This window comes from Mobula hypostoma, chromosome 29 (assembly GCF_963921235.1).
Source record: "Mobula hypostoma chromosome 29, sMobHyp1.1, whole genome shotgun sequence".
NCBI lineage: Eukaryota > Metazoa > Chordata > Chondrichthyes > Myliobatiformes > Myliobatidae > Mobula > Mobula hypostoma.
The window spans coordinates 7,752,141-7,775,466 of NC_086125.1; the positions used below are offsets into that span (position 1 = coordinate 7,752,141).

Here is a 23,326-nt window from a genome sequence, read left to right on the forward strand (position 1 = left end):
ATACACCACGGTTCCTGTACCCTACCATCCTTTCCCTGTCTCATTGGAACGTACCTACGCAGAACCCCACGCAAATATACCCTGAACATTTGCCACATTTCTTCCACACGTTTCACTGAGAACATCTGTTTCCAATGTATGCTTCCAAGTTCCTGCATGATAACCTCAAATTTCCCCTTACTCCAATTAAACGTTTCCCGAACTTGTCTGTTCCTATCCCTCTTGGCTAGGAATGGCGGGAGGAGAAGATAGTGCGCCATGCGCGCGCAGCCCTCCGGTGAAAAATGATATTTTATCCGTTAAATAGGGGCCGTGAACAATCCTGATTTGATGGAGACAGACGTGAAAGCACAGAGGAACATCTGGAGAAATTTCTGAAACGCCCGTTTGCTGCTGTTGTTACTGCGCGATCGAGAATCTCCAGAGGGTAGGCCCCAAAATCCCTGGCTTTGCCTGCTGCTGTCAACCGAGATTGAGGTCGAATCATTTGGATAGAGATGGTGCTTGGTACTTGGTGTCGGGGGCTGATCAGAGGCTCGAAGTTTTCGGATGACTCAGAGTCGGACTGTAGTTGGGCATGGCAGGGAGAGTTTTCTTCCTTCTCCCATCTGCGTGAGATGTGGGACATTTGAGAGACTTTGAACTTTTTACTGTGCCATGGTCTGTTCTTCATCAAGTTATGGTATTGTTGCACTGTTGTAACTATATGTTATAATTATATGGTTTTTTTAGTTTTTTCAGTCTTGGTCTGTCCTGTGTTTTGTGATATCACTCCGGAGGAATAATGTATCATTTCTTAATGCATGCATTACTAAATGACAATAAAAAGAGGACTGCGTGTCCTCATAATCTATAATCTATAATCTCCAATGCTATGGTAAAAGAGATAGAATGTTATAACGGGGGGCACTGGGAGTGGACACAAATGCAAGACACAGACACTGAAGTACAAGGAGCTGGACTGGACTAGGCGTAGGGACGGGGCAGGACACAGACTAGGATCTGGGACAGGAGCACAGACTTGGGCTAGGACTTGGCTAGGAGAGTGGGACCAGGACAAGGAATGGGGAACAAGGAGCTTGGGCTTGGACTTCGAGCCAGAGACTGGACAAGGACCCAGAACCTGGGTCTTGACTCGGGCTCGGACTCTGGAACTAGGCAAGGAGATGATGTGGTCTTGGGAGACAGGAACCTGGGAGCCTAGGACGAGGACTGGACGCTCGGGGCCTTGGTCCAGAGCATGGGAACACGGAACCTTGGACTTGAGAGAGGAACATGGAAAACAGAACCGGGACCCCTCCTTGGAACAGGACGTAGGGCCAGAACTCATACACAGAACACAGAGCCGGGACCCCTCCTTGGAACAGGACGTAGGGCCGGGACTCATACACAGAACACAGAGAGATAGTTCCACACAAGATAGTGGCAAACGACCAGACCTACCTAGTGAAGGCGTGGACACAGAGATGGTTCCCAACCCAAGGTAGCGGCAAATGGCCCAACCTACCTAGCGAAGGCGTGGACACAGAGACAGTTCCCAACAACGATAGGCAGTTCCTTATCTAGACATTGCAAGGCTCCGGTCTTACTCCGGCGGTAGAACTTAATGGTGAAACAGGCAAGGCTTCAGAAGGAAGGGGAAGAGAAGGGAACAGTCCAGACTCAGGGTAACAGCAAAGATGGCCTGACTTACCCCACAGAGGCGAGAACAGGATACTGACGAGACAAACAAGCTCCCACACTCGAACCCAGGGCCACTTATATTCCCAGCCCCAAGTTGAGCATCAGCTGCCTATGATTAAGCCCAAATGAAACAAAGGACAGCCTGAAGACCAGTAGTCCGGAGTCCATGGACCAGACTGTGAACCAGAACGCGGAAGTCATGGAGCGGACCATGACAGTACCCCCCCACCCCCCATGGGATCCTCCGGGTGAGCGAAGAGGCTCTCCAGGACTAAGGACAACCTGGGCGGGTCTGGGGGGGGGTGGTATTCAATCAGGAGGGAACCCAGGATGATGAGAGTTAGATGGCAGTGTCTGCGTTGCTGGGTCCATTTATGGCTGGTTCATTCTGTCATAACAGGGAGTGCTGGGAGCGGACCCAAATGCAAGACACAGACACTGAAGTACTAGGAACTGGACTGCACTAGGTTTAGGGATGGGACAGGACTCAGACTAGGAGCTGGGACAGGAACACAGACTTGGGCTAGGACTTGGATAGGAAAGCGGGACCAAGACAAGGAACTGGGAACAAAGAGCCTGGGCTTGGACTCCGAGCCAGAGGCTGGACAAGGACCCAGAACCTGGGTCTTGACTTGGGCTTGGACCCCGGAACTAGGCGAGGAGATGACGAGGCTTAGCCAGGACCCCTCCTTGAGAACAGGACATAGGGCCGGGACTCAAACACAGAACACAGAGAGACAGTTCCCAACACAAGGTAGCGGCAAACGGCTGGACATACCTAGTGAAGGCATGGACACAGAGACAGTTCCCTACACAAGGTAGCGGTAAATGGCCGGACCTACCTAGCGAAGATGTGGACACAGAGATGGTTCCCGACTCAATGTAGTGGCAAACAGCCAGACCTACCTAGTGAAGGTGTGGATACAGAGAGAGTTCCCAACAATGATAGACAGTTCCTTATCTAGACGCAGCAAGACTCCGGTCTTGCTCCAGCGGTAGAACGTGGAGACAAAACAGGCAAGGCTTCAGAAAGAAGGGGAAGAGAAGGGAACAGTCCAGCCTCAGGGTAACAGCAAAGACAGCCTGGCTTATCCATTGGAGGCAAGGACAGGAAGGGACAGATCCAACTGCAGGGTAATGGCAAAGATGGCCTGACTTACCCCATGGAGGTGAGGACGGGATACTGACAAGATGAACCAGCCACCACACTCGAACCCAGAGCCACTTATATTCCCAGCCCCAAGACGAGCATCAGGTGCCTATGATTAAGCCCAACTGAAACAAGGGACGGCCGGAAGACCCTGAGTCTGGAGTCCACGGACTGGACCATGACATAGAATTGTGATCAACATCTCCAAGATGCTCTCCCACTGAGAGACCTGACAACTGACCAGGTTCATTTCCCGATACCAGATCAAGTACAGCCTCTCCTCTTGTAGGCTTATATACATATTGTGTCAAGAAAACTTCCTGAACACACCTAACAAACTCCGCCCCATCTAAACCCCTCATTCTAGGGAGATGCCAATCAATATTTGGGAAATTAAAATCTCCCACCACAACAACCCTGTTATTATTACACCTTTCCAGAATCTGTCTCCCTATCTGCTCCTCAATGTCCCTGTTACTATTGGGTGGTCTATAAAAACAGCCAGTAGGGTTATTGACCCCTTGCTGTTCCTAGCTTACACCCACAGAGACTCCGTAGACAATCCCTCCATGACTTGCTCCTTTTCTGCAGCCATGACACTATGTCTGATCAGCAGTGCTGTGCGCCCACCTCTTTTGGCTCCCTCCCTGTCCTTTCTGAAACATTTAAAGCCTGGCACTTGAAGTAACCATTCCTTCCCCTGAGCCATCCAAGTCTCTGTAATGGCCACAACATCATTGCTCCAAGTGTTGATCCATGCTCTAATCTTCTCGCATTGAAATAGACACATCTCAAACCATCCATCTGAGCGCATCCTTTTCCTATCACCTGCCTATCCTCCCTCTCACACTGCATGCAAGCTTCCTCTATTTGTGAGCCAACCACCCTTTCCTCCGTCTCTTCAGTTCGATTCCCACCCTCCCAGCAATTCTAATTTAAACTCTCCCCAATAGCCTTAGCAAACCTCCCCGCCAGGATATTACCCCCCCCCCCCCGCAAGGATTCAAGTGCAATCCCTCCTTTTTGTACAGGTCAATCCTGCCCCAAAGGAGGTCCCAATGATCCAGAAATCTAAATCCCTGCCCCCTGCTCCAATTCCTCAGCCACACATTTATCCTTCACCTCATACTTTTCCTATGGGGACCGTGCACAATCCTGATTTGATGGAGACAGATGTGAGAGCACAGCGGAACATCTGAAAAACTTCTGAAATTCCTGCTTTGCTACTGTGTGGTAACCGGAATCTCCGGAGCTGAAGGCCCCGAAATCTTCGGCTTTGCGTGTTTCAGCGGCCGGGGAGAGGTCGAGGGCACTCGGGAAGCTGTATCTGAGAGGCTGATCAGAAGCTCGGAGTTTTCGGACGGATGGACTCAGGGTCGGCTGCTTCCAAGGTATCGGCAAATTGACGTGCCTGGAGGTTTATGGCAGGGTGTTTCTCCCCTCTGCCGCCTGCTATCGGGGACTCGGGAGTCGATCGACTCGGGACTTTGAGACTTTATTTACTATGCCTATGGTCTGTTCTTTATCAAATTACGGTATTGCTTTGCACTGCTGTAACTATATGTTATAATTATTGGTTCTGTCAGTGTTAGTCTTTGGTCTGTCTTGTTTTCTGTGATATCACTCCGGAGAAACATTGTATCATTTCTTAATGCATGTATGCATTTCTAAATGACAATAAAAGAGGACTGAGTGTTCTCATAATCTAACTCCTCGTAGTCTGTTTTCAGGACCTCCTCCCTTTTCCTACCGATGTGGTTGGTACCAATATGTACCATGACCTCTGGCTGTTCTCCTTCCCACTTCAGGAGCCCACGGACATGATCAGAAACATCCTGGATCCTGACACCTGGGAGGCAAACTACCATCCATGTTTCTTTCCTGCGTTCACAGAATCACCTGTCTGACCCCCTAACTACAGAGTCCCTAATCACTGCTGCCATCCTCTTCCTTTCCCTACCCTTGTGAGCCACAGGGCCAGACTCTGTGCTAGAGGCGTGACCACTGTTGTTTCCCCCAGGGAGGCCGTCTCCCCCAACAGTACTCAAACAGGAGTAGTTATTGTTAAGGGGGACAGCCACTGGGGTACTGTCTAGCATCTGCCTCTTGCCCTTCCCTCTCCTGACTGTTACCCACTTCTCTGTCTCCTGTGGTCCTGGGGTGCTATACCTGCCTATAGCTCCTCTCTATCGCCTTCGCATTTTCCCTGACCAGACGAAGGTCATCGAGCTGCAGCTCCAGTTCCCTAACCCGGTCCCTAAGGAGCTGCAGCTCGACGTACCTGGTTTAGATGTGGCCCTCCAGGAGGCTGGGAGTCTCCCGGACTTCCCACATCTGACACCGAGCACTGAAAACCGGTCTCACACACATACTTCCTGTCTGTAATTTTACACGTAACGTACCTCGCCTCGACCCTTTATCGCCGAAACCCCGTTGAGCCAAAGACTTCCTGCTCTGTCTCCCACTACTCAGTCGCCCGCTCCTCCGACGCCCGCTGTATAAAGTTGTCTTCTTTTGAAACTCTTCCCACTGTTCTCACTGGCTGACCTCCACGCGCTTGCACAGACGTGCCCTGTTCAAACTGCTGAAGAAATATCTTTTAAATATTGTATTTGTACCTGCCTTTAGGTTCGTCCATCGTCGACGTCGATGAAGAGCTCGACACTATTGGTCACTTTGAGACTGGATGCGGTGAGTCCGAAGATGAGTGGTCAGGCCAATTCGGGCACGGAGTGTCCTGGCACATGTTGGGCAGACATGTGTGGGCACTGCAGTTGTTGCGCTGGTGGCTCTGGACTTGCACAGCTCGCGCGTATGATGTGCTTCAGCAACGCGCCTTGCTTCGTAACCCTGGCAGCCCTTGTGGATGAGGCCGTGCCAGGTAGGGCGGTTTTGTGCCAGCTTTTCCCAGGTGGTCGTGTCTATGTCAAGCGACTTCAGGGAGGCCTTTTAGTATGTCTTTGTAAAGTTTCTTCCGCCCTCCATGCGAGCGCCTTCCAGCAGAGAGTTCCCCAGAAAGGAGCTGCTTGGGTATGCGCTCGTCCGGCATGCGGATGACATGACCTGCCCACCGGGTCTGTGCTCTCATCAGCAGTGTGTGGACTGATGGTAGACTTGCTCTGAAGAGAACTTCAGTGTCCGGTACTTTATCAGCCATCTGATGCCTTATATTCTGAGAAGCCAAGTCATGTGGAAATGGTTGAGCTGTCCAACATGCCTTCGATACACAGTCCACGTTTCACAGGCATACAGGAGGGTAGTGAGTACCACGGCTCTGTAGACCTTCAGTTTTGTTGCTGGGCTGATTCCTCGACGTTCCCATACAGTGGAGCGCAGTCTACCGAAAGCAGAACTTGCCTTTGCTATTTTGCAGTTAACTTCTGTATCAATAGTCACTGCTCGGGAGAGGGTGCTGCCAAGGTAAGTAAACTAGTCCATCGCCTGTAGTTTCTGTCCTATGATTGTGACTTTCGGTTCTGTGTACAGTGCATGAGGGGCAGGCTGGTGGATGACTTCGGTATTTTTGATGTTGATGGGGAGTCCAAAGTTGTCACAAGCCGTGGAGAATTTGTCCATATTGACTTGCATCTCCGGCTCCGAGCCGGCATACAGGGCGCTGTCATCGGCAAAGAGGAAGTCCCTTCACTTTGGTAATAGCCCGAAGTCTCCTCAGGTTGAAGAGCTTCCCATCCACTCTGTACTTGAGGCTGATTCCAGCGTCACTGTCCTGGAAGGCATCATTCAGCGTGGCCGTAAACATCATGCTGAACAGTGTGGGTGAGAGCACACAGCCCTGTTTGACACCATTGGTGACTGGGAACGCCTCAAAGGATTCTCCGCCGTCCAGCACTCTCGCCATCATGCCATCATGGAACTGGCGTACTACCTGAATGAATTTGGTGGGGCAGCCGAGCTTTGACATGATCCTCCACAGGCCTTGTCGGCAGACAGTGTCGGAGGCTTTCGTGAGGTCAACAAAAGTTGTGTGGAGTTTGCGATTCTGCTCCTGACACTTCTCCTGAAGTTCCCGTGCGGCAAAAATCATGTCAATGGTCCCACCACCTTTGCGAAAGCCACACTGTGGCTCTGGCAGCAGGCCCAGCTCCAGATGAGTGACCAGACGATTTAGCAGGACTCTGCAAGGGTTTTTCCTGCGATGCAGAGCAGCGAGATTCCTCGGTGGTTGTCGCATACTTGTCGATTGCCCTTCCTCTTGTAGAGGTGTAAGATGGATGCATCTTTAAGTTCCTGAGGAATGGATCCTTGCTTCCAGAAAGACTGGAACAACTTTGTGAGCTTCTCAATAAACACACGACCACCGGCTTTGTAGATCTCTGCAGGTATGGCGTCTGCCCCGGGGCTTTGCCACTGGCTAGCTGGCTGTCAGCTTCCGTGACTTCGGCTACTACCGGTGGGTTATCCATGGCGCTGTTGATGTCGACCTGGGGAATCCTGTCTATCGCCTCATTGTTAATAGATGACGGTCGGTTGAGGACGGCTTCAAGGTGTTCAGCCCATCTCTGCAGGATCTGAGCCTTCTCTGTAATGAGAGTTGTACCATCTATACTCAGGAGGGGGGAACTCCCAATAGACTGAGGTCCGTAGAGAGTGCTGAGGGCTTCATAGAATCGTTTCAACTCGTTTCTGTCAGCGTATCCCTGTATTACATCTGCCTTGGCGCTCAGCCAGGCATCTTGCATCTTACGCAGTGTATTGTGGACTGTCCTGCGAGCAATGGTAAAGGCGTTTTTCTTGGCAGCCGATGATGGATCGTTCTGGTGGGCACGATGAAGGCGGTACTTTTCAACAAGCAGAGCCTGTATCTCCTCATCGTTCTCATCCAACCAGTCTTGCTGCTTGCGGGTAGAGAGCCCTAGCATCTTCAGTGCAGATGAATGGACAGCATCCTTGAAGCGATCCCAGTCGTCCACAGCGCTGCCTGCAAGGTCAGTAAGATTGGTTTCTAAATCTTCAGCCAGTGCTGAAGCTATGCTGGAGTTCTTCCGCCTGGCCACATTGATTCTTTTCATATCCTTGCTTCCTTGTGGTCACCTCTTGGGTCTGATGCGGAGCTTCATTTTAGAGACGGTGAGCCTGTGATCTGTCCAGCAGTCAGCACCACACATGGCCTTGGTCACTCTGACACCCTGCCTGTCTTTTCTCCTCACAATGACGTAGTCGATAAGATGCCAATGCTTAGAGCGGGGGTGCATCCAGGAGGTCTTGTTACGGGTAGGCAGGCGGAAAGTTGTGTTGGTGAGGAGCAGGTCGTGTGCTGCACAGGTTTTCAGTAAGAGTAGGCCGTTACTGTTACATTTGCCCACTCCATGTCTCCCAATGACACCCTGTCAGGCTGCAGAGTTGCACCCTACTCTTGCATTGAAGTCGCCGAGCAAGATCAGCTTGTTGGTGATGCTCACTGCTGATAGTAGGGCGTCTAGTTCTTCATAGAACCTGTCTTTTGTCACGTCTGGGTTGGTCATTGTGGGGGCATAGGCGCTGATCAGAGTGGCTTGACTTCTGTTCTGTAGCGGAAGCTGTAGTGTCATGAGCCGGTCATTCACGCCCTCGGGGAGACTGGCAAGTTTCCGAACAAGGTGACTCCTGACGGTGAATCCAACTCCAGCATCAGGACAGTCATCGCTGCCGCGACCGCTCCAGAAAAGGTGTATCCACCTCCAGTTTCAGTCAGCTGACCTACGTTGGCAAGACAAGTCTCACTCAGGGCTGCAATGCCAATGTTGTATCTTGCAAGCTCTCTGGCAACTAAGGCTGTTCCTCTCTCTGGCCTGTTTGCTGCCGAGTTGTCCAATAGCGTGCGTACCTTCCAAGTGCCAATGGTGAGCGGTGTCACCTTGCGTTTTGTTGTGTTTGTTTGATCACCGAGACGCAATCCCCGCCAGCTGTGGTAAACTGGCCAGGGTGTAATGAAGGGGCACCTTTTCTAGCCCCTTCCTCATACTACGGAGGTGAGCAGTGCGTTCCTAAAGAGGGCTGCTCAGTCGCCCAGCTAGACGCCGAGTTTCACTGCTGCTTCGGTCAGCGAGAAACGACCATTAGACCTGAGCCGCCTGTGTGCAGGTCCGTGACTACAGCTCCCGGTGTATCCACACCTGCTGCTTCGCCACTCGCCCACCGCCACACGACTTCACAGGTTGAGGGTGATGATGATGGTGTCGAGACTAGCGCGTGATTTGGATTTAAGTGAGGGAGAGTTGCGCAGCGTCAGCCTCACTCTCTCTTCCCAATTCCCATCTGGGTCCAGTGGCAAGACAGAGTCGAGACGGCTGGAGATGGGACTAGGCGTAGTGGATGACCAGGACGTCTTCTGTGTCTTGTCCTGCTCTACACGTTCCACAACACTTGCAGAGACCGCCTTCTTGACCGTTGGACCTTCCACTGGTCTCGTCCGCTCAGTCCACCGGAGTCTGTCTTCACATGCTGGGATAGACAACTCCCTATCTCACCGAGGGTTTGAGACCCGTCGGCTACCCTCACCTGGTTTAGCCGGCTTGTCGAAGCCGTTGCCCGGGGTGTGGCCGCTGTCGCACGCAAACAGCTACGGGAGCCACAGGTGAGAGCTGAGTGCCAGGTGAGGACCAAAGGTGGACTAACCGCCCTGAAAAGGACGCGACATGTTCCCCCACCAGAGGTGCTACCCCTCCCTGACACCCCATAGCCTGTCTTTAACACTTCCACTGGCAGCTCGTTCCATTTATGCACCGCTCTCTGCACGAAGATATTGCCTCTCCTACTCACTGTCCGTTACGCTGTTGGCGTTTAGGGTAGCAATGCAGGTCCTCCATCTCTGTCTGTCCATACCGTCACACAGAGATATAGAATGAGTCTTCATTGCTGTTTCTGCCACGATTCTTTTTGACTAGTCAGGGTTGTTAGCCCTGAGATGAAGCCCTGAACCGGTGGACCACACTTAGTCTGTCCTCTACCCTTTGACCTGTTTGGCATGAGTGACCCTACCAGGAGCCAAAGTACAGGGCCCTGACTCCAGCCAGTGTAGCTCTCCTGGTGGTTGAGGCACACAGGTCTTCGATCTCTACAAGGTTATGATCATCTTGCAGGACATTGCCTCTCAGGTCCCCTTTAAATTTTTCTTTTCTCATTTTAACTCCATGCCATCCAGAGCATTTTAACTCTATGCTGGAGAAAAGACTATGGCCATTCACTCTATCTATGCCCTTCTTGATTTTATAAACCTTTATTGAACCATATTGGATTGACTGTGCGAATATAGCAAGTGATCGGGCACGGAATCAGTCGGGCCTCCTACATGTGGGTGGCTCTCTTTCTTGGCTTGGGCTTCCAAGTGCGTGTGTTTCTGTCTCGGCGGGCTCAGTTCATCACTTCCCAGCAAGTTGCCCAGCGAGTACCGGGCCTAACGACTCAGTAAGAACGTTTAAACATATGACTCCACTGTAGTTCTTGCTCTGTGCATACGTAACCTCTAGAAGGTCACCCTCAGCCCTCTATTCCTCAGTGGAAACATTCTGGCTTATCCCGCCTCTCCTTACAACTCAAACCCTCCAGTCCCAGTAACATCGTTGTAAATTGTTTTTGCACCCTTCCCAGTCTATTGGCACGCTTCCTAAGGCAGCACAACCCAAAACTAAAGATGCTACTCCAAATGTGGCCTTACCAATGTTTTATGCAGCTGCAAAAGTGACAGCTAAACCCCTGTACTCAATATCTTGACTGGTGAGTCACAGATTGACCTTATCTTCTGGGGACAGTAACACTTTGAGGGACAACTCAGTAAAGAACATAATGTTGTTGAGCTGATCTAACCAGTCCTTTTTGGCAGTGTCAAGGTGCAGTCCCTTACACTGAAAGGAACTTTACTAGATGACAGCAGAAGTGGGAGACAGGGGGGAATGTTGTGAAGGAGAAAGTTTCCCCAAGATTTGTATTTAATCGTGCTTCTGTCATAAGGGTGGACCCAAGTGCAAGACACGGACACTAAAGTACTAGGAACAGCACTCGGTGTATCAAGAAAGCAAGGGGAGTGGGGAAGAAAGGACACTGGACATTGACACAGGCCCTGGACGAGACTAGGATGCAGGGCCTGGGCTTGGACTTGGACAAGGAACACGGAACCCGGACAAGGAGCTAGGAACAAGGAGCCTGGACTAGGGACACAGGACTCCGGAACTAGAGCATGGACAAGGACCTGGAACCTGGGTCTTGGTTAGGACTAGGAACCTAGGTCTTGACTCGGAACCGGAATCCGGGTTTAGGCTAGGACAAGATGTGGCTACAGGTCGTGGTATGGCTACAGGACTGGACGTGAGACTCTTGGACAGGACAAGGGAACTCCAGCACAGGGCTGGGTGAGGCACACGGACAGGATGAGAACATGAATCCTTGATTTGGTCTTGGGAGACTGGAACCTCAGAGCCTTGGACTTGGAACTCAGGAACATGGAACACAGAGCCGGGACCCCTCCTTGGGAGCAGGACATAGGGCCGGGCCTTGTACACAGCACACAGAGCCAGGACTCTCTCCTTGGGAACGGGACCAAGGGCCGAGGCTATTTCTATACACAGAACACTGAACATGAAGAGACAGTTCTCCAATCAGGGTAGCGGCAAACAGCCAGGCCTACCTCGCGAAGGCGAGGACACAGAGATACAACTCCAAACAATGACAGACTGTTCTTTATCTTAACACAGCAAGGCCCCAGTCTGGCTCTGGCGGTTGAACCTGACGGCGTTACAGGCGAAGGTTGCAGGTGAGGCTTCAGAAGGAAAAGAAGGGGAAGAGAAGGGAACAGTCCAGCAAACAATCCCTGGTTTGCAGAGGTATTAATGTGCCAGACCGAAATGAGAATCAGGTGCCTCAATTAAACAAAGCACCCAACACAACAAGGGAGAAAACAGGAAAACCGGGAACAAGGATCGATGGACTGGACCGTGAACTGGCATGCAACCTTTATGGACCGGACCATGACAGCTTCACTATTAAATTATAATACTTTACTTCAATAAATCTACTTGCACAAATATTTACAAAGTAAGTCTTTGTTATATCATTAACAGAACACTTGCTTAGTTATAGATAGAGTCATAGAAAAATACAGCCTGAAACAGGACCTTTGGACCATCCATTCTGTGCCAAACCATTCAATCTGCTTACTCCCATCAACCTGCACCAGGACCTAAGCCCTCTAACTATGCCACCACTTGTGCTGGCACCTTGTTCTGCACTCTCACGGCTCTCTCAGTGAAGGAGTTTCCCCACACATTCCCCTTCAACTTTTTACCTTTCACCCTTAACCCATGACCTTAGAGGAAAACCTCAGAAAAAAAGCCTCCATACGTTCACTGTATCTGTACCCCTAATAATTTTGTGTTGCTGTTCCTTTCCACATCTTGCGACACATCGGGTGGCAGTTTTGCCATTTCCTTAGCATCTACTGTTTTTAACAAGTCCAAGGTGCTAGCTTGACGCTCAACCCAGCACAGATGGAAAGTGCGCGAGGAGCTGGCCGGATTTGAACTCGGGGGCCATTTGCCTTGAAGTCCAGTGCTGATGCCACTACACCACCAGCCAGCAATTATCTTGTATACCTTTATCAAATCTTCCCTTAATCTTCCTATGTTCCAAGGCATAAGTACAATAAAATATGTCTTTATTGAAAATTAGGAGTATTTTTATAAAATATACAGCATCTACTCAGAAACTACAGTCATTAAAGCTTAGATCTAACTGCTTGCAAAAGGCACAAACAGTATCACAACAGAAACAAATTATGGTACGGTGTAAGTAACCATTACTAAATACACCAGAGGTCACTTTATTAGTGACCACCTGAACCTAACGAAGTAGCCATCGAGTGTACGTTCATGATCTTACGCTGCTGTAGCTCATCCACTCCAACGTTCGACATGTGCATTCAGGGAAGCTCTTCTGCACACCACTGCTGTAATGTGTGGCTTTTCGTCGCATTTCTTCCAGCTTGTCAACCACTGTGGCCATTCTCCTCTGACCTCTCATTAACAAGATGTTCTCATCCACAGAACTGCCACTCAATAGATGTTTCTTTTTCGTTTCTCGCACCATTCTCTGTAAACTCTAAAAACTGCTGTGCATAAAAAACCCAAGGAGATCAGCAGTTTCTGAGATACTCAAACCACCTCGTCTGGCACCAATAATCATTCCATGGTCAAAGTCACTTAGATCACATTTCTTCCCCCATTCTGATGTTTGGTCTGAACAACAACTGAACCTCTTGACCATGTCTGTGTGCTTTTATGGATTGAGTTGCTGCCACAATGTCGGCTGATGAGATATTCGATTAACAAGCAGGTGTACCTAATAAGGTGGCCATTGAGTGTATGTGTCCACTTGTTTGCAAATATATTATCAAATACTAAGTAATGGCAAATTCTAAGGATTGGGAATAATATCATCAATGACAATTGGAACATTGTGGCATCTTACAGAACCAGCAGTTTTTAATACCATTTGTATTGGTTGAATTTGTTTGCAGTTTGCTATGTTCCAGCTTCAGAGTCCCTGGACTAGAAGAATATTGTTCTGATGTTCATTATTGTTGTTGGCCTTTGCATTTGATACCTCATAATTTCCTGTTTTAGATGCTCTGTGCTTCTTGTAGCACATGAATCCCAACAGCAGCAGTATAATTGCTATGATGATTAAGTAATACATCCATTTCTTCCACATTTTACCTGTTGAACATTCATAAAAGCTGTTACACAATTGTCAACAGTTCCAGGTAAATATATTTATTGTAAAACCCTGATCCTTTCAACATTCTATGAGCTTTGCCTGATTTCATAATGCAACCAGACTCTATATGCAAGTTGATTTCTTGAACCTCTGGTAATTGCCCCCACCTTCCTCTCCTTCACCATTCTCCCATTCTTGTTTCCCTCTCTCACCTTATCTCCTTACCTGTCCATCACCTCCCTCTGGTGCTTCTCCCCTTCCCGTTCTTCCATGGTCTTCTGTCCTCTCCTATCGGGTTCCTCCTTCTCCAGTCTTTCATCTCTTCCACCAATCAACTTTCCAGCTCTTCACTTCACCCCTCCCCCTCTCCCAGTTTCACCTATCAGCTGCCACTTTGGACTTCTTTCAACCCTCCCCACTCCTTCTTACTCTGACTTCTTCCCTTGACTTCTTTCCAGTCCTGGTGAAGGGTCTGGGACTGAAATGTCGACTGTTTATTCCCATCCATAGATGCCCTCTGACCTGTTAAGCTTCTCCAGCACATTGCATGTATCGCTCCATATGCTGGTCCCATGTTTTCTCACTTCCAAACACATTCCTTATGATAAATAACAACATCATCGTTTACTTACACACTTACATAATGCTTTACAGTCAGTGAAGTACCTTTTGAGGAATAATAAACTGGAGGAACTTAGCAGGTCAAACAGCATCTATGTAGGGAAATGAACAGAGGACCAGGTTGAGAACCTGGGTGATTAATACTCAATACTCAAGACAGGTAGATGTGCTGAACCTCTGTTGAAAGCTTACAATGCAATATTTGCAATTTATCCACTGATGTTTTTTTGAAACAACAATTTCATGTTGTTTCATAAAAACATGTTGCACCATTTAATTTAACCTGATTCAGCTTTTTTCCCCCAAAATAAGCTAAATATTGAAAGCTCTACTGTAGAAGTATGGGTTAAAAGGGTTAAAAGACATTTGTGTCCTTACAGTAAGAAGCTTTTTCAGTATTGATTACACTGGACAACGAAGATTTTGCTTCCTGAATACTTTTGGGCGTATCTTATGGATCGTGGGCTGCTGATCATGAAAATTTCCCCATAATGTACTATTTTTTAAAGTAAATCACCCATATTGGTTATTTCAATTTATAATTCAAATCAGAATAACAGACGCCAAGATTGAGAAAAGCAATTTTGTTGGTCTGCAAATCAAATAGGTCACCAATTTGAAGAATTTCTAGTGGGACCGGAGAAAATCACATGGTCGGCATTCAAGGATGTTGTTGAAAACTTTCCTGGCAACTACAGAGCACCAAACTATGTGCACCTGATTAACAATATGCTTCAAGCATGCAGAACCATGAAGTACAGCATGTCACTAAAGATTCATTTTCAGCAGTCCCACTTAGATTTCTTCCCTGCAAACTCTAGTGTTGTCAATGACGAGCACGGTGAAAGGTTTCACCAGGACATTGCGGTGATGGAGAAACGGTATCAGGGCAACTGGAATCCATCAATGCCGGCTGATTATTGTTGAACACAAGTGAGAAGCCTCAGACACTGAGTACAAACGAAAATCATCAACAAAATATTCTTAGCTTATTTGAACTAGTGCAAAGAGCCAGCACCGTAATGCAATGGAATGCATTATATTCAATAAAAGTTAATCAGAATTAGAATCAGGTTTATTATCACTGGCATGTGTCGTGAAATTTGTTGTTTCTTGTTTCTCCAAATTCTTATGTGATACAAGTAGTCTGAAATTATACTTGTGTTCAGTTTCAAGCGGTCTATCATAAAAAAAACAAGGGAGCAACAGTTTTGAAAAAAATTTGTTGTCCAGTGTTATTACACACCGATCTAATGTACAGTATTTGTAATTGTGTTACGTGCAGACTTCAAAGACAAAGATGCTTCTCTAAATTAAGCTGATATAAATAAAAACCTCGTCTTGCTTTGATACCAGTATGTACTTACACTGGACATCGAGAGTGGCTGACTGCCGTTTAACAATGGTGTTGGAGTGATGGTGAAGTGTCAGCTCGGCCTCGCAGGTGAACTGCTGTCCATTCAGCTCTGCTCGTGGATTCACAGTGTGGTAAATAGTCAGCCCAGTACTGGCTGACCTGTTCACTAATATCTCACTTCCCTCCTTCAGTCTGAGTTGAAGTTCCCCTGAGACGTTAAACACACTGCAGGTAATAATCACTGGAATTCCCTCAGTGGTGATCGGGATTTGGATTTCAGGGTTGGAGAAAACTGCAACGACAGAGAACATTGTTAAAGTTTGTCTTACCAGCAGGACACCGGATGAGTAGCAGTAGCAGCGAAGGTTTCAAAGGGCAGGGACTGGATAAGGTGGAGGTTGTTCTCTGGCAAAGGTGGGATCGGTAGGTGGGAAGCCTTCAAAGGAGAAATTTTGAGAGTGCAGAGTTTGCATTTTCCTGTCAGGATTAAAGGCAAAGTGAATAGGAATAAGGAACCTTGGTTCTCAAGGGATATTGCAACTCTGATAAAGAAGAAGAGGGAGTTGTATGACATGTATAGGAAACAGAGAGTAAATAAGGTGCTTGAGGAGTATAAGAAGTGCAAGAAAATACTTAAGAAAGAAATCAGGAGGGCTAAAAGAAGACATGAGGTTGCCTTGGCAGTCAAAGTGAAGGATGATCCAAAGAGCTTTTACAGGTATATTAAGAGCAAAAGGATTGTAAGGGATAAAATTGGTCCTCTTGAAGATCAGAGTGGTTGGCTATGTGTGGAACCAAAGGAAATGGGGGAGATCATAAACAACGGAACAACATGAGCCACCCTCCAATCCTCCGGCACCTCACCTGTAGACAGCGACATTTTAAATATTTCTGCCAGGGCTTGTCAACATGGTTTTGTGCATGGTAGGTCATGTTTGACCGATCTATTGGAGTTTGTCGAGGAGGTTACCAGGAAAGTGGATGAAGGGAAGGCAGTGGTTTAAGGTCTCGGCCTGAAACGTCGACTGCACCTCTTCCTACAGATGCTGCCTGGCCTGCTGCGTTCACCAGCAACTTTGATGTGTGTTGCTTGAATTTCCAGCATCTGCAGAATTCTTGTTGTTTGAGATTTTAAATAGGTTTTTTGCGTCTGTATTTACTAAGGAAACTGGCATGAAGTCTATGGAATCAAGGGAAACAAGTAGTGAGATCATGGAAACTGTACAGATTGAAAAGGAGGAGGTGCTTGCTGTCTTGAGGAAAATTAAAATGGATAAATGCCCGGGACCTAACAGGGTGTTCCATCGGACCTTGTAGGAGACTAGCATTGAAATTGCAGGGGCCCTGGCAGAAATATTTAAAATGTCGCTGTCTACAGGTGAGGTGCCGGAGGATTGGAGGGTGGCTCATGTTGTTCCGTTGTTTAAAAAAGGATCGAAAAGTAATCCAGGAGATTATAGGCCGGTAAATTTAATGTAGGTAGTAGGTAAGTTATTGGAGGGAGTACGAAGAGACAGAATCTACAAGCATTTGGATAGACAGGGACTTATTAGGGAGAGTCAACATGGCTTTGTGCATGGTAGGTCATGTTTGACCGATCTACTGGAGTTTGTCGAGGAGGTTACCAGGAAAGTGGATGAAGGGAAGGCAGTGGATATTGTCTACATGGACTTCAGTAAGGCCTTTGACAAGGTCCCGCATGGGAGGTTAGTTAAGAAAATTCAGTCGCTAGGTATACATGGAGAAGTGGTAAATTGGATTAGACATTGGCTCAATGGAAGAAGCCAAAGAGTAGTAGTAGAGAATTGCTTCTCCGAGTGGAGGCCTGTGACTAGTGGTGTGCCACAGGGATCAGTGCTGGGTCCATTGTTATTTGTCATCTATATCAATGATCTGGATGATAATGTGGTAAATTGGATCAGCAAGTTTGCTGATGATACAAAGATTGGAGGTCTAGTAGACAGTGAGGAAGGTTTTCAGAGCCTGCAGAGGGACTTGGACCAGCTGGAAAGATGGGCTGAAAAATGGCAGATGGAGTTTAATAGAGACAAGTGTGAGGAATTGCATGTTGGAAGGACAAACCAAGGTAGAACATACAGGGTTAATGGTAAGGCACTGAGGAGTGCAGTAGAACAGAGGGATCTGGGATTACAGATACAAAATTCCCTAAAAGTGGCGTCACAGGTAGATAGGGTCATAAAGAGAGCTTTTGGTACATTGGCCTTTATTAATCAAAGTATTGAGTATAAGAGCTGGAATGTTATGATGAGGTTGTATAAGGCATTGGTGAGGCCAAATCTGGAGTATTGTGTTCAGTTTTGGTCACCAAATTACAGGAAGGATATAAGTAAGGTTGAAAGAATGCAGAGAAGGTTTACAAGGATGTTGCCAGGACTTGAGAAACTCAGTTACAGAGAAAGGTTGAATAGGTTAGGACTTTATTCCCTGGAGCGTAGAAGAATGAGGGGACATTTGATAGAGTTATATAAAATTATGATGGGTATAGATAGAGTGAATGCAAGCAGGCTTTTTCCACTGAGGCAAGGGGAGAAAAAAACCAGAGGACATGGGTTAAGGGTGAGGGGGGGAAAGTTTAAAGGGAACATTAGGGGGGGGGCTTCTTCACACAGAGAGTGGTGGGAGTGTGGAATGAGCTGCCAGACGAGGTGGTTAATGTGGGTTCTTTTTTAACATTTAAGAATAAGTTGGACAGATACATGGATGGGAGGTGTATGGAGGGATATGGTCCGTGTGCAGGTCAGTGGGACTAGGCAGAAAATGGTTCGGCACAGCCAAGAAGGGCCAAAAGGCCTGTTTCTGTGCTGTAGTTTTTCTATGGTTTCTATGGAGTTTTATCCCACTGGCAAGCTCTCGCGGGAGTGACCATTATGAGAGAGACTGTGGCCCTGGCACAAGAAAATAGCATCCATCATCAAGGGCTTCCACCACCCAGGCCATGATCTCTTCATACTTCTGCCATTGGGAAGGAGGTACAGGAGCTTCAGGTCTCATACCAGCAAGTTCAGTAACAGTTATTACCTTTCAACCATCAACTCCTGAACCAGCATGGATAACTTCACTCACCTCAACAATGAACTGATTCCACAACCTATGGACTCAATTTCAAGGACTCTATAAATTACAATCTCAGCTTTCTTTCTTTCTTTTTTATTATTGTACTTGTACAGGTTGTCTTCTTTAGCACATTGGTTTTTTTTTGTCAGTCTTTGTGTGTAGCTTTTCACTGATTATATTGTCTTTCTTTGCTCTAAACTCTGAATGCCTGCAAGAAAATGAATCTCAAGGTGGCACCTGGTGACATATACACACTTTAATAATAAACTTACTTTGAACCTTGAAAGCTTACTCATTATACGTTACAGAGGCCAGGGCATTGGTATACTGCTGCTGTGGGACGCGGGCAATAGTGGACGTTGGGAATGTCCCCAATTTCCCTCATCTGCACCTGGAGGTCGTGTGCTCAGCTGCAGCTCCTTTTGGACCCCAGTAGCAGTTGGGGCTGTGGATGGTCAGGCTATGGAGAATCTGGGATGCAGAGAATGTCGGAGACAGCACAGTTGGTGAGTTGTTCGTGTCACTGATACAGTAGAGATGGGAGGGTATCGAGGGAGGGTAGTCAGGGCAGCCAGCTAATTCATTCCCTTTGCAAACTTGGCTCAACGTGTCCATGCCAGCTGTGTCACTGAGCGAGCTAGTCCCACCGCTCATGTTTGGCAAATTGCCCCCTCATCCATGTATTTATCTAAAGGTTCAAATGCACTTGGTTCGTTTATTATTGAAGTATGTATGCAGTATACAACTCTGAGATTCGTCTTCACCAGATAGCCACGAAACAGACAAAATCATGGTAGTCACTCAACGAAACACGTCAGCAGCCCTGTACCCCACACACAAAAAAAAACCCTACGCTGCAAACGGGAACATGATCATTAACCCCACCGCGTGAAAAAGAATGACAAATCTCGCAAAACAGCAAGAACATCCAACCCGAACCCCTTCCCTGACAGATCATGCCAAATGGCAACGAGAACACCAACCCACTCCCTCACACAGAAAAAAAACTTACAGATCGCACCAAACTACAACAAGAAAGAACGGCTGGAAACACAGAATGGAAAAAAATAACCTAGAAGTGATGAATTGACAATAAACTGGACTGGTCAAAGAACACTGAGGCTGTCTACAAGAAGGGTCAGAGCCGTCTCTATTTCCTGAGGAGACTGAGGTCCTTTAACATCTGCCGGACGATGCTGAGGATGTTCTACGAGTCTGTGGTGGCCAGTGCGATCATGTTTGCTGTTGTGTGCTGGGGCAGCAGGCTGAGGGTAGCAGACACCAACAGAATCAACAAACTCATTTGTAAGGCCAGTGATGTTGTGGAGATGGAACTGGACCCTCTGACGGTGGTGTCTGAAAAGAGGATGCTGTCCAAGTTGCATGCCATCTTGGACAATGTCTTCCATCCACTACATAATGTACTGGGTGGGCACAGGAGTACATTCAGCCAGAGACTCATTCCACCGAGATGCAACACAGACCGTCATAGGAAGTCATTCCTGCCTGTGGCCATCAAACTTTACAACTCCTCCCTTGGAGGGTCAGACACCCTGAGCCAATAGGCTGGTCCTGGACTTATTTCCTGGCATAATTTATATATTACTATTTAATTATTTATGGTTTTATTACTATTTAATTATTTATGGTGCAACTGTAACGAAAACCAGTTTCCCCCGGGATCAATAAAGTATGACTATGACTGTGACTAAATGATGGAGACCAATTTGAACTACAGTTAGGTTGAACTGCAGTCCACAGTCCAATCCACAGAGCGCAGATCTTCGGTAGCATCGAGGGAGAGGGACTTTCCATGATCCATCACACACAGGCACCTTATCCGGCAGCAGCGAGAGATCTGTCACAGCAGAGAGCAAGAGGCAGGTAGTCAGCGCTGGGCACTTGCTCATCTCCGCATGTGGTTTGATGTTTCATTCTTCCTCGATGCTTTGATCGATGAGAAACGGAGTCGACCATGGGCTCACACATCGTTTCTTCCCCTCGAGGCCACTTGCACATGCCTCCTGGAACTCTCTCGGGATAGCAAAGAGCGCTAGATCTCTCAATCAGTCTCCAAACTGTAAGTCACAGGCTTCAACAGTTCCAGAAACACACTTAAGATAAAAAGAAGATGTAGAAAAAGTGAAATAAACAGTTCCGTGGACTATCTGAAAGGCGTCACCATGTGCCCACCTCAACCACTATTTCTGGAGGCTCATTCTATGTGTGCATCTCCCTTTGTGTGAAGAAGCTGCCTTGAAATTGGAGAGTTGACATGACATCTAAAAATTTGATAAACTTTTATAGATGTGTGGTGGAGAGTATATTGACTGGCTGCAGCACAGCCTGGTATGGAAGCCTTGTATGGTAAATCTGACCCAGTACATCACGTGTAAAGCCCTCCCAACCAATCAGTACATCCACATGAAACACTGTTGTAGGAAAGCAGCATCCATCTTCAGGGATCCTCATCACCCAGGCCGTGCTGACATCGGATAGCAGGTACAAGAACCTCAGGACTCACACCACCAGGATCAAGAACAGTTACTACCCCTCAACCACCAGGCTCTTGAATGAAAGGGGATAACTACGCTCAACTTCACTTGCCCCATCAGTGGAATGTTCCCACAACTAATGGTCTCACTTTCAAGGACTCTTTATCTCACCATCTCATGTTCTCATTATTTATTGTTTTTGATCTTAATTTACATTTGCACAGTTTGTTATCTTCTGCACTCTGGTTGATCTTTCATTGATCCTGTTATAGTTACTATTCTATAGATTTGCTGAGTATATATCTCAGGGTTATATAAGGTGACATATATGTACTTTGATAATAAACCTTGCTTTGAGCTTTGAACTTATGAAGTTTAAATCTCTCGCCTCTGATGTTAAGCCTCGGCCCCTCATTTTCATTGCCTCTTCTCTTGGAAAAAGACTATGTGCTTTCACCCGGTCTATTATCCTCATGATACCCTATAAGGTCAGCCCCTCGACCTCCTACACTGCAGGGAATAGAGTGCTAGTCTACCGAACCTCCCCTTGTATCTCAGCCCCTCCATCACCCTCCCCACCACAAGTCCAAGCAACATCCTGGTTAATCTGCTCTACACTCTTTATAGTTTAATAACATCTTTCCTATAACAGGGTGACCAAAACTGTACACAGTACTCCAGATGCTGCCCCATCAACATCTTATATAACTGCAATATAACTTACCAACTTCTACGCTCAATGCCCTGAGGGAACCAGTGAACCAGAATCAGGTTTAATATCACAGTCGTACTGTAAATCATAAAGTTTGTTAAACTGAGGCAGCAGACTATTGCAATACATAATCATAATAACTATACATTACATTAAGTATATATATTAATGGAAGTTATTTGTGCCGAACGTGAAAAAGTATGCCAAATGACGTCTTCACCACCCTATCTACCTGTGACACTACTCTCAGTGAACTGTGCACTTGAACTGCTAGCTCCCTCTGTTCCATAACACTCCCCAGTGCTCACTGTATAAGTCCTACCCAGCTTCAAAGTTCAAAGTAAAGTTTATTGTCAGTGTACATACATGTCACCCCGTACAACCCTCAGTTTCTTTTCCTGTGAACACTCTCAGCAAACCTATGGAACAGTAACTGTAGACAGGATCGGCGAACAACAAACTGTGCAAATGCAGATATAAATAAATAGCAATACACAACGAGCACAAAATAACAAGGTAAAGAGTCCTTAAAGTGAGACCATCAGTTGTGGGAACACCAGAAGTAGAATGAGTGTAGTTATTCCCTTTTTGTTCAAGAGCCTGGTGATTGAGGGGCAGTAACTGTTCTTGAACCTGGTGGGGTGAGTTCTGAGGCTCCTGTACCTTCTACCTGCTGGCAGCAGTGAGAAAAGAGCATGACCTGGGTGGTGAGGATCTCTGACGATGGATGCTGCTTTTCTACGGCAACGTTTCATGCAGACGTGCTCAATGATTGGGAGGACTTTACCTGTGATGTACTGGGCCGAATCCACTGCCTTTTCTATGATTTTCCGCTCAAAGGCTTTGGTTGGATCTCCCAAAATGCAACACGTCATATTTATCTGGATTACCAACCGTTTGCCAATTCTCAGCCAACATTACCCACCTGATCAAGAAGCTTCTGTAATTTTTCATTAACTTCCACACTACCTGCAGCTACCAATGTGTAATATCATCCATAAACTTACTAACCATGGCTGTACATTTATCACAAGCAGATCAGGCTTATTATCACTGACACATCTTGTAAAATTTGTTGTTCTGTAGCTGCAGTACAGAAAAAGGTATAAAAAAATTACTGTTCCAATCAATAGTGTCAAAGATGAATAAGGAGGTGGTGTTCATGGATTGTTCAGATATCTGATGCTAGGGGGGACAAAACTCTTCCTAAAACATTGAGTGGGGGTCTTCAGGCTCCTGTGCCTCCTCCCTGATGGTGGCAACGAGAAGGGGGTACATCCGAATCATTTGTATAAATTACAACTAATGAAGGTCCAAGCACTGACCCCCATGGCACACCTCCAGACACAGGCCCACAGTCAGAGGAACAATCCTCAACCAGCACCCTCTAGTTCCTTGCAGTGAGCCAATTCTGATTCCAATCAGCCATCTCTCCGAGTCCCGTACAATCTAACTGTTCAGGCTAGCCTGCCGGGAGGGAGCTTGTCAGAGGCCTTGCTAACGTTCATCCAGACAACATAAATTGC

The 23,326-nt window shown here is 47.2% G+C and overlaps 1 protein-coding gene across 1 annotated transcript in view; it reads right to left on the reverse strand.

Annotated features, from left to right (window-relative positions):
• Window positions 1–11,845: 11,845 nt before the first annotated feature.
• The window catches only part of LOC134339355 (vascular cell adhesion protein 1-like), an 89,249-nt gene continuing 77,768 nt past the window's right edge, over window positions 11,846–23,326 (reverse strand). Inside the window, exons 7-8 of the mRNA XM_063035783.1 lie at window positions 15,529–15,810; window positions 11,846–13,539 (exon numbers count right to left, since the gene is read on the reverse strand). Coding sequence (XP_062891853.1) covers window positions 13,358–13,539; window positions 15,529–15,810 — 464 coding nt within the window. The 3' untranslated portion in view covers window positions 11,846–13,357. The remainder of the gene's footprint in view (window positions 13,540–15,528; window positions 15,811–23,326) is intronic.